The sequence below is a fragment of the Cephus cinctus genome, unplaced genomic scaffold, assembly GCF_000341935.2.
Source record: "Cephus cinctus unplaced genomic scaffold, Ccin1 Ccin1_scaffold0754, whole genome shotgun sequence".
Lineage (NCBI taxonomy): Eukaryota > Metazoa > Arthropoda > Insecta > Hymenoptera > Cephidae > Cephus > Cephus cinctus.
Window position 1 is genome coordinate 46,866 of NW_014333364.1, and position 17,753 is coordinate 64,618.

Here is a 17,753-nt window from a genome sequence, read left to right on the forward strand (position 1 = left end):
GTTTATTTTTTTTTTTTAGTTTTCAACGTGCAGATCTACATCTTGCATGTTGCTTTGCATGCATGTTAATTCCCCGGTAGACATTTTGTCCCAGAGGCTCAAAGTTGGTCCGAGTCCTCATTGGGTCCTCTACCGGCTTAGCCAGGACCTGGAGATGCCCTGGATTTTCAATATGAAATCTCTGCTAAGGGAGCTGTATGCATTGCCTTGTGTTTAATACGTTAGCGATAACACTGAATATAGTACGTACAGGTTAATTCATTATAGCATATTTCGGGTATATTCATATATTTACTTCGAGCGTCATTTGGACACATTTTATCTATTAAGATTTGAATCTTGCTCAGGCTGTTTCATATTTAAAACATACTTCGAAGGTTATTTACCCTGTGGGCAGTACGCGATCTCTGGAGCAATGAACACGTGCTCTCCAATTACTCATTTTCATGAGGTCTAGGGGTTAAGCGTTATGCTAGACACTCGGAATTCTACGACGGGCTTAGTCTTTCATTCGATTAGCTTTGAACTCCAATGCTGGACACCCCAAAGGCTTCGGCTTTCCCTTTTTTTTTTTTTTTTTTTATTTTTAGTCTTCTATTTATATATAGTCCATAACCTGCTTCGTTCCCGAACCGTACGATTGACATGTTTATATATACGGTATAGTCGGTTCATGCGTTTGATGTGCCTTTTCTTTTGACAGGTCGATAACAACGAAATCTGTAATCAAGGAACACGTGTCACTGCGTTATATATTTTCTTACGCAGTATGCAGGAACTTTGCGCTAGATACATATTATTTTTGTACGTCAGTAATGTATTTGCATTATTTGACGAAAAATCATGTTTTCGGAGGACTGCCACTGCGTGCGGAATGAAAAAGACACATGGAACTCGCGAACCGACTATTTACGGCGTCAGCATTCAAGAGTGAAGTAACCTTTGAGCAGGTAGCAGAGGAATCGGATGATCACGTAATAAATGACAGGCAACCTCTCGAACGTTCACTAGGTACCTAAGCTACCTCGCACATTGCGCGTTTATGTCGTGACGAGTATATCGATCAGTGACGTCATTGCTGACGCATAATGTAATCTTCCTAGCTACCGCGCATCGACGCACCCCGCACCCCTCGTTCTCCTTTCACTTATTCTCTATCCTTTCTGGCACTGCCTCACTCTTTCCGGCCTCGGTCTGGTAACATCCTGGGCAATCAATTGCCCAGGACCTTACGGGTTATTCATCGAAGTGCAATACGAACGTTACCCACTAATCTACGGGCTAATTTCTAAAAAGGTTAAATCATAATGCAAAGGCAAGCATTCGGTTAAATACGCAAAGGCAAGAAATCGAATGCACTCCAGTTGCATCTTTCGCCTGAAGTTCGAAGGCCGCATGTGTGAGACGCGAAGAGAACAAAAGGACAAAAGCGCAGAGGCTGGGCAGTAGTAGCGCGAAGTTTGGAGGATCGAGGGGAAAAAAAAAATAAATAAATAAAAATAAAAAATACGCCAACTCGGTGATTCGATGTATTATCGTAATGGTCCTCCGAGATGAACGAGAGCTGCACGCCAGCCTCTGAAAGGGGAGTCCCTCTCTCCAGGAATATGTTGGACGTGTTCCAGACGTAGTTGAACGAACTCCTTTTTTTTACGCGAGACAAGGGTGTCTGTTAAAGGGGTAAAAAAAGATTCCGGCCAGATCCTAGCGGGACTCTCGGTGCTTCTTCGTGCGGCGTGGAGACGGATGGACGATCTGCTCATTGCACGAAGCCAATGCAGTGTCGCAGTTATATTTCAGCATTGCCGTAGAACTCAAATTTTTTTTTTTTTCGGGTTTTGGCTGTACCTTCAGGGCTTTTGCCAGCACATTCCTAGGGTAGGATTTAAGTTTTTTTTTCTGTTTTTTTTTTTTCTTTTTTTTCGGTTACGAGGTGAATGCGCAGTCGCTACCATTAGTCATAGTAATAAAAGGATCTTTTCAGTCGTATGTTTCTATGGGTGTCATCAGAGCTGGGATAATAGTTGATACTACTTAAAACGTAGGTAATTGATGTACGTAAGCGGGGAAGGTTAGGACGGTAGTAAATAACGTGTCTTTCTGGATACTAAGGATACGTGCATTTGCGTTGTGTCGTATGTTTTTTTTTTTTTTTTTTTTTTTTTTTTAAAAACGTAAGCGGGGAAGGTTAGGACGGTAGTAAATAACGTGTCTTTCTGGATACTAAGGATACGTGCATTTGCGTTGTGTCGTATGTTTTTTTTTTTTTTTTTTTTTTTTTTTGAAAAAGTCAGTCGCGTACAGTCAGCTTTCGAATACCTCAACTATATTCCAGAACTAGAGTTACTTATGGTTAATTGTTGGCAAACGGTAAATAACACAGCAAGTGCTATGCTAATTCCACACGGTCAGTATACACGCACATGCGTAATTGCATGTAATTGCAATACTTTTTTTTTCTCATACTTTTCAGGCGACTTTCCCTTCCACGCTCACCGGTAGGAGGAGACTCGATTTTCTTGGCTGCGACGCGTTCAGCTAATTAATCTGGCATAGGAGGGAATGCACTTTCGTGGTAGAATTGCGTCAGAATGCTCTGGCCTATGGTTCTTTGTGAGAATTTTTTTAATTGGCAGTTTTCGTTTATTTTGCGAATTTATGGGACGAGGTGAGGAGTTGGGAAAAAATATATGATTTTTAATAGTCTTTATGTAAACAGTAAATGCATTCGTGGGCAGTTTTACTCATTTTTTTTAATTATCCTCCCAATCGACGAGACTGTCGCTTATGTTTGTATTTTTTTTTCTTACGGTTTAAGTTTTTTCGGAAACTATTGGCTTAACTGCAATTAAAAATTTTTGAGTATCGGGGATGTCGCGTGTAGGCAGATCCCTCTGGTATTTCTCAATTTCAATTGACGGTTTTTCAAGTATTTACATTGATTTTCGTCTCACGGAATTCGTGTTGCGCCAAATCGCTTCACGTGGACGATCTGACACTTTTGTCAGGTGAATTGTTGCAGAAAGATTTTGAATCTTAAAAAAACCGATCCCCGCTCTCGGCATAAAAAAAAATGTACTTGTAATCCGTGCAGGTAATAATTAATTTTTTTTTTTAATTACGCAATCACGCGATTAGCTCAATTGCACGTTCGATGCATTTTTACGAATATCAACAGTCCACTAAATTTGTCTACTTCTTCGTCAAACTGAAAGGAAATTCTCTTCTGGCTAGCAAGTCTTGCAAATCGCATATTTCAAGCTTTGTCCACGCGTGCGCAAGTTTCGACAGAGACTGGGTCAAGGTGGCCCTTTTGTGATTTTCAACTTCGATAGGGCTGTGTCAGTCTTATTTATCGTGTTTGCCCCAACGCTTAGTTCTATTCCCCAATGCTATTCACGAGCTCACGCCAACGGTGACAGCTAGTCTAGCGCCAGGCTTCCTGAGCATCGGCGCAGACCTGGTTCGAGGCTAGGCCAATACCGAATTCCTCCGGGGGTGGCGCCACCTTCGTATGACTTTTAATGCAAATGACTTGCCGATATCTCGGATTTGATTTGTGGGTCGATTTTACGTGTTCGCGGATCCACGTGTACAGGGATACATGATTCATAAATGTATTTACAAAATTTTCCACTACTGCGTTGTACCTCTATACGCTACTGTACTTCCTATGCGCACGTGCTGGACGATCGCCAAATACGGCCGAAACGGAGAGTTCGCTGCTCCCACGAGTTTTCATTATTATTTAAAATACGTTATACGTGATCCCTCGAGATATCGTTGCCAAAATACAATTATTTTCACTCTACCCTTATGGCTCTATGAGTTACGCACGTGTTTTGGGTCTGGTACTTGGTCAGGATGTTTGACCGATTGCACTGAATGTTAGGAGAGCTGACACGTGTAATTGAACGAAATATGAAGCAAGTATAGAATTCTGTCTTATAATGCGGCAGAAAAGGTTTGTAGACGTGCTTGAGAATTCGTGATAAACGTCCATGCCACTGAATGGCTTATTGCGGGTTAATTGATAATGTTACTGATATTGAATCTGCTGACAGTGAATGGGGTATAGAAACGATAGCGCATTGTAATTGCCAATTTAACCTCGCGACTCGGAACTATCTCACGTGAAGGAGGTATAGATTTTTCATTTATGGATCGGATTAGGTTATTCACTTTATACGTACTTACTAATATCGTTACCCGCTTATCCCAAAGAGACAAAATCGATATGAATATACGTGCTGTTCAATGTTTATCTTTAAAAGGTCTTTTTATACACAAGTAGTCCTATAGTCGGTTCACCGGCAAGCGACGCGATCCTTACCAAGTGACACGTGGTTTTACAGAGCAGCCTGGACACCCCGAAGCTATTGCTAATGTTTTTTTTTTTAATTTACGTGTCACTATCGTTTATAGTATATTCATACGTGTATGAATATTTATATAAAAAAGGAGAGCAATAAATCAGTCGTTAGAAAAAAAATTATTTTTGTATCAACACCACGTGACAGATCAAACTCGGACTTATCGCGAAAATCAGCGGACTTAATTTATCGACGTTACTTGAACTTTTCGTATGAATATTTTCTTCGGCCACGTATCAATTTTTGTTCTCGCGTTAATCGTCCAGCGTGATACGGGCTTGCTTGTTTCCGTAATTAACACCCGTTTCTTAAACCGTCGGTTCAATAAGGCAACACGTAGGAAGCATGAAATAGGACCGAACGAGATGCGTAATACAGCTATTTAAAAATCTCTGTCTTTATCAGCACACAAAGTTTTCTCCAACGTGATTCTCAAACCGTGAATTCTGCTTATAAATTTTTTAATAAATTTTCAAAATAATTTTTTTCACAATTATTTACGTAACGTTCGTCACGTAATTTAACGACAAACGAGGAATTCGATAATTGATATCGCATGGACCGAATTGCACTTTTGTGACGTCAGGAATTTAATTTAAAAAAATAGATGAAAAAAAATTTATACGTAATGCATATTATTATATACTGCTAGGGGAAATGGGTCTGAGACGGCATGGATTTTCTCACGTTATTCCCAATGCTGAAATTGTTTTCCCTATTGCTAAACAAAAATCGGGTTATTTGCCAAACGCGGGATGAGCCTATATACGTATGGTTAAAAAGGACATAGTAGGTTCGAATGTTATTTGAGAGAATATTAAAACGGGCAGAAATCTACGCTGTCTGACGTAATGGCGAACAACTTTCCAACTGGATTTCAATCGATTCGTAATTCGTTAAACAAAAATCTTTTTTTTTTACAACCATATTAATTTTGATGCTCGCGAACAGCAAAGACACCGTTGTCGACTACCTTTAAATTATTCGAAATATTTAAGGACGAATAAACGTGCTCGCAGCTCGTCGAAGAACTCGCGAACTATTGTCGATCCGTTGACTGTCGCATTCAAGACAATTCAAATGGTATCGTTTTGCGTCATCGACATTATCAACGACAGACATTGTATTAACATTGGCCACGTTGGAGGACAAAGCTGTCAACCTCGATTCTCTTATCGTGCTTTCAGCACCCGCGTGCTCATTCGCACGACTTGGAAATTGAATTAGAATTTTCATAGCATTTTACTCTAGCACCTCAATTTCAAGTAGCGCATTGTCCTTGCCTTGATTAAATGTCCAGAGCACGTATGACTGAACGGTACAAAGTTTATTCTAGTTAGCGTATATCGAGTATAATGCTGAAAAATCAGTTAGTTAACCCACGTCCCGCGTGGGGCGCGACTGTAGCTGGACGCAGCTCCGATGTTTATCATTGCCAAAGCACAAACGCTTCGTGCGACTTGAGGTTGACTGCGACGCGATGGGATTTAAAGTTCTAAGTATTCTATTGCTGAGGCTTTTATAAGCTTTAGCAGCTTTACGAGGTCAGAGGTCGACGCCACATAGTCTCAACCTACGTGACTCCATACGTGACCACGGCCTCTCTTGTCCATGAGGGTGCAACGCGGATGTATTGCTACTTAGATAAAAATATTTAAACTGGCTTTTTTGAAATTACAAATCATCTCGCGTAACAAAATGTCGACACGTGGGTGAACGTGGGACACGATGGTTCAGCGATTTGAATGACACGAAGTGACCCATATATTTCAGCCTACCGTGTATACATCAGACACAGAGGCTGCTGTACAATATCGACCCCCCCTGTTTAGGGTGTTCTACTTTCGCTCTGCTCACGTATGAAGTATAGAGTACGTAAAGTATACGAGACGGCCTAATGATAACGATCCACCTCAACTTGATACAGTCCTGACATTAAGATTAATCCTCGTAGTCTATCTTAGAGAAAATTACACATAAATCCTATGCACGATATTCTCCGTAAGATTCGCACGCTCGATCCTGCATTTGGTAAGCGTATAAATAATTGAAATAAAAAATAAAAATTTTCTAATCACATCGAAGATACAACATTTTACAATCGCGAATCCAACGCAGTCATTGAAGCGACCGGAGGATCAATTTCAGTCGTGCTGATTTTGTTAATTTTTCGGCAGTTTAGATTTCTTCGAAAAAAAAAAAAAAAAAAATTCGAGCATCATTTTTCGTTTGAAAATTTACTATTGTCACGATTTACACTGATAAGGAGAAAAAGTAGCGTCTACCGGGTTGTAGCAATTTTTGACCGGTAGTTCACGAATTCTCAGGTACGAGATTTCTTTTTCTCCTATGTACGCAGCGCTTTGCGTTAAGAAACGATGATAAATTTGTCTCGCGAATTACGCGGAGACCTCGACCTCTTTTTTGATTCAGTGTCACGCCACCTAACGAAACGGTTATACATCGTTCGAAATGGTAGCATTGGAGTTGACCAAACAGAAATGAATGATTATTCTGTTAAAAAGCGTGAAAAGAGTCTAAGCAAAATTTTGAGACTACAAAAATCTAATTAACGCGTCTTAACATTTTTCATCTAGTAATAGGATTTTTATGAGCAAAAGTTGACCTGAATTTTCACTGAGATAAGAAAAGTCCTTGACCTTACGTTCGTGAGGTTAGTAGGTGGCATGCGATTTTTATGAACCCTTCCTTTCCGTAGTTCAGGCATCTCTTTTTCCTTCTCACCTTTCCTCACGCATTAAGGCTATTACTGTTAACCCCTTACCCACCCACCCTTGCCCTCTCCCTCGCTCTTTCGCCAATCGCACCAGAGTATGATCGATACCTACGTGCCTGGAGGAAATGTATTTCACACGTTTTGACTCACACGAGTCCGATATCACGCACTTCGCTTTATTCGATTTTACCCGAAATTTCAGAAAAATACTCATATAATAAATATTACCCATATCCACGTACGAATGCGTTTGGCGAATGATATTCTTTTTTTATTCCTTCATTTTCATCGTATTATACAGCTAAATTTTGTAGTAATGAACGTTAATACGTTTAATCAGAGTTCCTTAGGTTAGGTTATCAGTTGGAATTTGAATGGAATTGTAAATTCATTTTTTTTTTTCCGAAATTTCCTATTCGAAATTCTTGAGACTCGGCAGCTAGGAGATCGGTCAGTCGTTCATGATATTTCGGGTATGCCGTACCTGGTGTCCAAATTGAATTGGATTTCAATGCGTTTGGGTAGCCGATTTGAGTTGGCGATTAACTGGCTGCATTCGCGTAGCTATGCTCATTGGAATTTTTATTCGCTTCAATGTCTGTTATGCGGTTACGGCGCGCGATGGCTCTGCTGGTTGGGTAATTCGGGCAAGTTTAGGATTTTGGATTTTAACCGGAAGCCACGCGACATGACGTTACGTATACCGTATGCCAAATGTATTTTGTTCTTGCTCGTAAGGCAAGCCGCAATTAAGCGAGGTCGTTCTTGCGAATTTAATTTCCTCAAATTTCTCGGAATGCAATTACGTCGCCAGGAGTCTCCGGAGGGAGGAAGCTCCTCCGGCAAGGAGGGACGAAACTTTGGAAAATGATGATTGCGGCCAACCCACGTCTTCCGTTAGAGGTCCGATTCGAGAGTTTTTCGCCACTCTGTACATATACAAATTGCATAATTTTCCACGCCGTTAAACGAGCAAACTTTCTTATTCGTGGCTACCCTTTCGCAATTTTCTGCAAATATTGCGTGAATTTCTACTCGATTTAACGCGAATTTATTTCCACGTTAGAAAGTTTGATCCTCAAACGTGTACTTTGTCGAATGTTACTTCTTCTCTGCTTATATTCATTTGGGTTTTCAACGTTGTGCAAAATTTTGCTTTCTAACGGAAGATTCTTTTTTTTTTTTTTAACACCAACGCCTGGTCACGCGTATATGAAAATCTTGTGAAACGTCACGACTCGTTAAGGGAACGAAAATTATAGATATTAGAAATTCTACAAAAACTATATAACTGTTTTCGAAGCTTGTACAAGAAATTTTGATTTCGTTTTTTCTTACTAATTGTGCAAATATTTATCAGTGCTGAATAAGAAAACTAACCAAATCGGTCAATCAGAAACATAGGTTTTTTTAAATTTACCGCAATTTTTTTTCGATCTTTCTTTTCTTGCCAGGGCAGCTCAATACTACCGTTTTTAACAATTTTTTTTCACATACATGAAACGGTTCGTCGCAACAGCTGTCAGCAGTATTGCATAAGATATTTGTTATTCGGTCAACGTTATCAAATCGTCCTTGTTACATCCCTTGACGAAGATCTGATAACAAAAACTTCGCCTTAATGTTTGACTTAAAATTCGTTAAAAAAGAAAAATACAGTCATTCGTCAAAGTACTTACAACAGACCAATGTAATCGTTATCCTCGCTAATTTACTTTTGGTCGAAAATAACACAACTATCGTTACCAATAATTAGTATAATGTTTTTTTTTTTTGATTGATTTTCGACTAATTTCATACTAAAAGAGTGTGTGAAACCATTACAGTACTTTTCGTTAGCACTCGTATTCGTAACATCTATATTTTCACATACCTTCGTTTAGATTCTATATGTGTTCAAGAAGAAAAATGAATAGCCTTCTGAAAGTCTAATGAAGAAGAAAAAAAAACAATTTTTTTTCGTCACGAGCAGCCACATTTCTTCCTTAATTTTGAAAGATAAAAATAAAATATTTCCACGAGAATTAATATTATCTCGGGCGTATATCTTTTTTTGCACTTTGTAAAAAAAAAAAAAAAAAATCAAAAGAAAATGGAATACTTACGGTAAGAGAGGAAGCATGTATTCCATTCTATTTAGGAAGCCGTTCAATTTATCTTGTAGGAAAATAGCCGAAGGTCTAAATGAAATTCCTCCGGGCTCGTTCGCGACAGCAAATTCACAGCTTGCCAGTAAATTTTGGTTTGGGATGGCAGCACACGCCCTGGACCCTCGACCCTTAACACGAAAGGCACTAGGAGTCCCTAGTGCTTCCGCCATACCTTTGTGTCCCCTCCCTACCACTTCCTGAACTACATTTCCACGTTTACCTAGAGTCCAAGTTACCTTCTCCATCGGCTACTTTTGCAACCTAACCAAACCTTCATTCACCCCTTATCCGCCAAACGTCGAACCTTTCGCAATTCGTTCCACGTTTTTTCGCATTTTCAAGTAAACATTCATTTCCTACCAAGCACAGAGTTGCCGTCTATTTGCCCTTATGTGCTTTAAATAACTATATCGTATGGTTATATGTGGAAATTCGATCGTATTCTCGGGACCTCAGTAACAATACATTACATATATTGCATTATATTTCTTCAATATGCATTTTCCCTAATAAGGTAATTTCAATTCTTCTGCAACGTCCTATCGATAAGGGAGTCTCTACGGAATGACTGTAGTATCGATTAAATTATGAATCGATAAGAAATTATTTTTTAATAATTCAAAATTACTGTCAAATTTCTCTCGTGATAAAAATTGCGCTCAATTACAATTAAAAGTTTATACAGGTCAGATTCACGAGGTCAATATGTTTTTTTTTGACATTTCCCAAGCGATCCAGTCTTTAGAAAATCACACGTGGCTTTTATAACGTATAAATATACGTTAAAATAGATGAATATTTTTAACAAATACCTCGTTCAGTGACACGTGCGCCTTCTTACAGACTTCATTGCTTTCGAGCTGTCAAACAGAAAACATCAAACTCGTCGTCCAATTATACGTAGGAGTAACGCATAATAGGATTGGGACGTTCGTCTGGCAATTTAAAGAAGGTACGGGCTTTCCCCGCTAGGCGTCCAGCTCGATTGTGGCAAATGCACGCCCATCAACTGTGACGTAGCTATGACTCCAAGAAAAAGTCCAATTCAATTTACCACTTCCGAGCCATGAACTTCATTCGCTTTCGATTGACTTTTTCTGCTGATTCTCGTTTCCTTCTTCTTTGCTTTCTTCGGTAACGCAGGTTGTATAAGTCGCACAGACACATTCCACGTATATGATTGTTATAATATATTTAACAGCAACGCGATCGATACTTCGTGCGATACCAAAAGTAAATACGAGATAAAAACCTCAGTTCATTTAACAAACCTTCGTTTTTTACCATCATTAATATTATTAACGGAGATCCGTTTCATTTCATTCGTTCTAGGTAGATTTTATATATTCAGAGGCCGCTCGTTCTTTCAACTGCACCGCTAATGGTTGAAATGAGAATGGGATCGTTTCCATTGAACGACGAAACCCTCGTTATTTTCGATCAATATATATATATATTATTACGATTATTTTAAAAGTGCTCCTTGGCTATAGATTTAAATTCTGGTAAATTACCAGAAACATTAAACCGATTTCAGTTCTCTATGAGGTTGAATGACATTCGTCATATTATGCAACGTTAAAAAAAAAACTTTATCCCCGTATAATCGGTTTGCTCCAGTTTGCCCCTATATTTTTTCCGCCCTTCCTTCCCTCTATCAGGCTGATATTTTTCTTTGGAATTTCTTATGCATCCTTCGCAGTTAGTCAAGATCTTGAAAAACAAAGAGTTTTAAACTCCTGCTTTTGGCTTTGACGAACTGACTGTTAAACGAGATCTCTACGAAGGAAGAAATTCGCTTATTTCCTCTCCTCGCATACTTCCTTCGCCTTTGCATTTTTGTTTGTCTTTCCTTTTCTCTCTTAGGTTCTTCGAGCTTAACCTTTTTGCTCTTTCTATTTCTTTAAAGTTTTGGATTAAAAAATCTTACACCATCCTACAGAGGTTCATCCCCCGAGAAACTCGTGTAACGGCTGTACCGTTAACGAAGCCACTGCTGACTTTGGTCGAATAGCCGAAGCTTTGCCGATATAAGCCGTAAATCGATATACTGCGAACGTTATTATTCAGAGTAATTATGCAACTCCTATACGCCTTTGCTAGCTGATTCAACGGGATTAGATAAATCTTTATGGAATTTCATGTTCGGTTTAATTCCATTTGCATTAAAATATTTCGTTACGGTTGGTCCACGTGTCCGATCTGTCATATTTTGACAGTTCGAAAGCAATGAAATCTCTAGGAAGCGTGGCGACGAATTATTTTTCGGCTCTCAATTCCCTTATCTCAATGATCCATGGAAATTTGTCTTTTTCACTATGTCGCATTTTTTTTTTGTTTTATAAATTTTTTCTTATTACACATCGCAGGTTGATTCCATTGCTCTTCGATAAACTTCGTTCTGCCGTAAACTCAACTCTCTCGTGTTCGAGACAATTCTATCATGTGACCGAGTGCTCCGACGTACGTCATCGGAAGGTCCCTGTAAATAGTCTGAATAGTCTGGTTGTGTAAAGGGCGGCTGGCTGACCATTTTAAATCTTGATCACTGCAACGGCTCGCGTGTCTCACTGACTCTAAGGTCGGTCCGTCCGCAAACTCGACAATACCACTATAATCCAAGAGGCTCCGTCACGCGACAGTCATTCTATATTCTGGTTTTATTTCAGTCCTTTTTTATCCAATTTCACTGGCATGTTTTCGCCTCGCTCTCCTTTGTAATCAAATGTGTCACGGGAAATCTCATTTTACCTGAAACCTCACAAAATAATTACGAGCCATCAGTCGTTAACCATTAACGGGTATATACCTGCATAAAATATCGTTCGCGTGTCATGCGTTCGCCATTGCAAAAAAAAAAAATAAAGTAAAATGCAGAACTCCGAAACCGGATGTACTGGAGATTTGCAAATGTGTATCCGGAATTTAATTTCACGTGTAAATGTCAACTCGATCCGTTCGGCTGACAGTACGGAATGTTTGAATAAATTTGACGTTAGATTTTACGATCTCTGCGCATGCGCACAGCAGAACTGCTTGGACGTCTACAATTCTTACTGCATCAGCCATTCGCCTTTCAACGCGATCAACTTGGCTGGTAAATTCGCTTAGCAACGCACATAAATTCCTTTGTTTTCATGGCGCATTCACGAAACTCCCATGTCTCGCGCAGTGCTGCCTAAAAATATATTCATAGAAATGCCCCCGTCGAGACTATTGCTGACTCCCGTGACTTCCCAAATACGGTATGCGTCACCCTCGTCACCTATCTTGATTTTACGTGTAGGTTGAGAACTTGATAGATTGGATCGAACGAAGGTCAGGAAAAAATATTAATAGTATTAATAATATTTGGAATTACTAAAGGCTCGAGCTGATAGTTTTTGCTTGATTCGGACGATGCGATTGCAATAGGATCGAATGACTGCTCTCTCGAATGAATATAGCAGCGATCAACGTATATATGTATATTTCTGTTACGTGCAACAGAATACTGCAGTCAGTCGCGTGCCGTATTGTTCCAGCGTTATTCGCCATTTGGTGAATTAGCAAAGGAATGAATTTAACGTCAACGTTCAGATAAAACCAACATCGTACTTGGTTATGCTAATACCCAAGGGTCTGGGAATCAGCTGATACAGTGTATTTCAAAGCTGGCAGTTCATTCGACCAAACAAATTTGAAGGTCGAGCCACCGATGTGGTTTAGACGTTACGTTGAGCCAACAACAAAAGTTCAGGCCTCCGCTCGATGTTGTGTCTAGCCCAACCCAACCTAATTCTCTATTACATTGTATTTTTAAACAATTAATTTTCACCGAGAAGATTAGCTCAACTACGCCTGGCATCAAGTGACATTTCGTCGTAACAAGGTCAATCGTATCAGGGCATGCCATGAGTTATACAGTTTTTATCAATATTAGAGAAATACCTGAGAACCACGTTACTTACGGAATTACCTGACAGTCATCGATACGAAACTGATGCGCGATAACAGTACGTATTTGAATCTATGAAAAATGATGTAATTCAATCAACAAAACGCTCGGTCATCTGCATCGAAGTTTCGTCGGTTCAACCAAAAGTTGCGAGTTCAAGGCCAGGTTGGGACGATTTTTTTTTTTTTTTTTTCCACGGTGCGTGTATCTATGCAGTGCACAAAAACGTGATTTCAAAGGTACAACGAAATAGTGGAAGAGAAATGACGTTAGGGCGAAACGCAAAATAAAAATAAATGAAAAACAAGTGATTTTTATTTCATACAGCGGAGACCAAAGAGTATAAGACTTTTTCCATCAGCGATGCTTTCTACGCCGAATAACGAAGCTTTTCGCAGTCGAGAGTCCAATACAATGGAAGCTCAATCGATCGAGCTTGAGATTGAATAAATCGGCTAAACTACCCTATATCCCAGCGTGTAGCTGGAACCGAAGTAGAACGTAGGCAGAAGTGACCACAAGTCCCCTCTATGATTGATCGCGCTTTGCCTTGATACTCGGTTCTAGGTGCCATCGTTAACCCGCATCATAAGTTACATTTACTGGACGGACTAGACCTACTTAGTCGATACATCCTCGACCTTCTCGACGACCAGCTTTCTGTTAGCGCATTGCTCAATTCTTTCCCACTGCTCTGCGATCCGAATATTTCTTTATCGGATGATATTTTACACGATCATTCAAACTTATGGATTCTTCTCGTACGAGGAATAGCAGTGGATATTCACACATTGATATTTCTGCTTTTCGCCGATTCGTTCATTCTCCTACAGGACAGTCATCCGATGCTACATAATATCTCGTCGCAGCTGTGACTTTATTTGTAAAATACTCATGCGAGTTTCATTCTTTTCGATGCTCGGATCTTTGTATATAAAATTCTTGCAGCCTCACTGGTCCATATTAGAAAATTTGACATGCTGCTAAAATTATTACTAAAACCTGAATACATTATTACAATTGGTAATAACGGTAACATAACAAAATATGGTAATTCACCTGCAATTAAGGTAATTAAAATTTAATATAAATCTTTAAAAAAAATTATTGATTAATCAGTCCTATCTTAATGACGGCACTTGTGCAAGATAAATTTTAGCAAATTGATGGTAGAAGACCGATATACATTTTTTTAAAGAAAAAATCAATCTGTGCCCTCGTTAATAAATTACCGTACCTCAATATTCTTGGAGAGTGAAGCATTTTTTTTTTATCAGCCCACGTACGTTATACTTGACGTGTTATTGATTTCTACAAAAATCAATAGGTTAATACTGTTCTTGCGTCAATCATTTAAACTTTATGTCGACCCATTCAACTTTATATCGCTGAGGCCCTTTCATGCTACTTCCAGGAGTTTGATGGCGAGCTGAAGTTTTATGAAGAAAAAAATAAGGATCTGTCAGAAACCTAAGAAAATAGTTGTCCGGGTGCCTGAGGGTTGTGTTATAGTTGCAGAGGGTTGGCTGCCTTGCAGATCAATATACTCCTTACTATGCTGCTGCTGTACTTTGCCAGTGTACCGTGCATCTTCTCTTTAACATTGCACGCCTGCTAAACTTTACGTTGCCTCGCAATGTCAATCTGCAGGGCGTTTCGGATTTGTGATTTCACGAATAAATTTAAAATCAATAACCGCCGGACGGCCGAGCCAGACCTAACGAATATGAGTAATGTCCCGTGTGACATGAGATATCAATATTAATGAGAGACGGAAGCAAAAAATAATTTTGGAAAAATTCCAATATCTGTCACAAGGATTTTTCAGGCGATCCGTATTAGGCTGTCGCGTGAAATTCTGATAAATGGCGAAGTACCCGGTACTTTTTGAAATTGGGTAAAAACGATGCACAAATACTGACTCTGTGTAGTTATCGAATTATCAGTAAACAGTAAACCGTACCGTTTACCGATAAATCAATAGGAGACGGAAGTTGGAGTAATTGCGATCTCTATTTTTAACGATTTGCCAAGTCGCGTGTTATCGTGTATACGAATTTTCAATCTTCACGTAAATTAGTTACTGGTATAAATTTTTTTTTTTTTTTATTATTACCATAAATTATCCTTCGGTTATGAAATTGCCAAACTTTTGGGATGTTTATTAATCATGTATTTTTTTTTTCAATTTTGATTACAGAAACAAACCAAAAACATTTGCATTCGATCACTGCTTCTACTCGTTGGAACCTGGATCGGAAAACTTCGCCAGCCAAGAAGTCGTCTTCAATGCTCTGGGACGTGACATTTTGGACAATGCTTTCCAGGGATACAATGCTTGCATATTCGCTTATGGACAGACCGGTATGTCCGAAGATAATTTTTCCTTCTTTTTTGACAATACTCTATGGCTAAAATCAAAAGGGTGTATGCATACGTCATCTGCGTGGATAAGAAGTAATAACGTATGAAATCGTTAGGGCGCATTTGTTGAGCAACGTAAGGGCAGATGCGTATGTTGGTATAATTGAAAATTATATATTGCCAGTACTAAAGAGACGTGTACGGAACTCGAAAAAAGGAATTTTTATCTTTGTAGTTGTTTTTTTAAATTTTTTTTGGGCGCTCGCTCGTTTGACACGAGACCAAGTTTTTTGGTCCAGGCTACAGGTTGGATTACAGTCATGCGATATCTTGCCCGATTCTTATAATCTTTTTTTACTTTCGATCTGGCAACACTGCTGGAAAAACTCAGTGAAGTGTCAGGGAGTTATTTGAATTATTATTTTATCTATATGACTTGATGACACTTTGTAAGAATGTTCAGAAATTATTTCAACTTTTTCTTAGCAATTACTGTTTTCTTTTTTTTTTTTCTTTTTGACATGGTATCAATATTTTTCCGTAATATGATCGACAGAAATGATTATTTTTATTATTATTGCTACTTCATTTCCTGTCATCCTTAAAGGTTGCTTACTTAATACCAATTTGTCAGGTTATGTTTGCTCACCTGGTCTACGAGTAAATATACGAATACGTAAGCCGAACCCTACGCTGTCTCATCCATTATAATAATTATCTCATCTAACAAACTTATCCGCATCACGTGGATCGTGACTAAGTACCTTCTCAAATTCACGTGACAATGAATCTTTAGGATTCGCCTTTAAACTTCATGAAATATCATATCGACTGATCAGTGCAATTTTTATACTAATAGAAAACAGACATTTATGAAAATCCTTAAATTAGTATTATTCACTGTAAAGGATTTCTTTTTCTTAATAAAATCAGCCATTTTCCAGCCTGTCAAGTAATCACGTTAGGTGCGCTCGGCTGTAGACGTTTCCAAGAATGTTGTAGGAATTCGAGAGCCGTACGCTCAAGTCGAAGAAATCGGGTCCGAGAGACCCACCGGTGCACGGCAAGTGTTAAATGTCAACTGCCCCATAAGCCAGAGCATATTGAGATTTAGCGGAAGACTTGCACTTGCAGCGCTTCCTAAGGAAAGCAACTACCGCCCTTGAATAATAATATTGCGAACGTCTTCTTCAGGCTCGGGGAAGTCTTACACGATGATGGGCAGTGGCGACAATAAAGGCATTATTCCTCGACTTTGCGACAACCTCTTCGACCTGATTGCGAAGCAGCAAAGCTTCGAACTCACCTACAAGGTCGAGGTCTCTTACATGGAAATCTACAACGAGAAGGTCCACGACCTCCTTGATCCTAAGCAGAACAAGCAATCGCTCAAGGTCAGGGAGCACAATGTCCTGGGACCTTACGTCGATGGCCTTAGTCAGCTCGCGGTTACATCCTTTCAGGTAAATTACGTCATCGCTCCTGACCTTAATGTTCCCTGATTATCTTTGTTCTTTGTTCATGCATCAATTTTTTTCTTAGCCCGCATATCGTGCCTACGTTTTCATATTGTCCTTTGTTCTTTGCGTGGGATTTCAAAAATCGTCACAAAAACAAACTGCTTCATTCGTCCTCTTGCTACATCCTTGTGAATTCAATTAGATACTTTATTGCGTCGCAAATATTTATTTTGTCTGATTAATTTTTGGAAAATAATATAAAAAAATCTTTTTTTTATTCCCCACTATTAGCTTACTATGGGCGACGTATCGTTGTAGATTTTAGGGCCAGGCTCGATCCAAGTTCCCCATCGTCCTACTTGATAAATTAATTTGACAATTTTTTTGTAATTGAAAATTATAATTCTTATAGCGTTCATCCTCTTATAGTCCGGACTATTTATGCTTTCGTCATGAATACTATCTTGGCTGCGATTAAATTATTCTGTTAAAAGTTAAGTACTCGCAATGTAAACAGGGAATCTTGGTATTCTCGGAAGATTTTTTTCGCCGAGTTTCATATAACGCGTGAGACAGTTGAATTGATAATTATAATCACTGACGTTAATTGCTATTTGCTATGCGTAGATATTACGGTTTCGTGCACGACGTGTAACGTTTACTGTAGAGGCGACTGCAAATTTGTGTATTTTTTTTTTTTTTTTTTTTTTTTTTTTAAAAATTTTTTTCTTT

The 17,753-nt window shown here is 39.0% G+C and overlaps 1 protein-coding gene across 8 annotated transcripts in view; it reads left to right on the forward strand.

The window, feature by feature from the left end:
* LOC107270411 (kinesin-like protein KIF13B) overlaps positions 1 to 17,753 on the forward strand; it is a 46,159-nt gene that overhangs the window by 7,597 nt on the left and 20,809 nt on the right. For all 8 annotated transcript variants that reach the window (XM_015745408.2, XM_015745410.2, XM_015745414.2 and 5 more), the window contains exons 3-4: positions 15,398 to 15,561; positions 16,756 to 17,024. In XM_015745408.2, the coding sequence (XP_015600894.1) occupies positions 15,398 to 15,561; positions 16,756 to 17,024 (433 nt within the window). The remainder of the gene's footprint in view (positions 1 to 15,397; positions 15,562 to 16,755; positions 17,025 to 17,753) is intronic.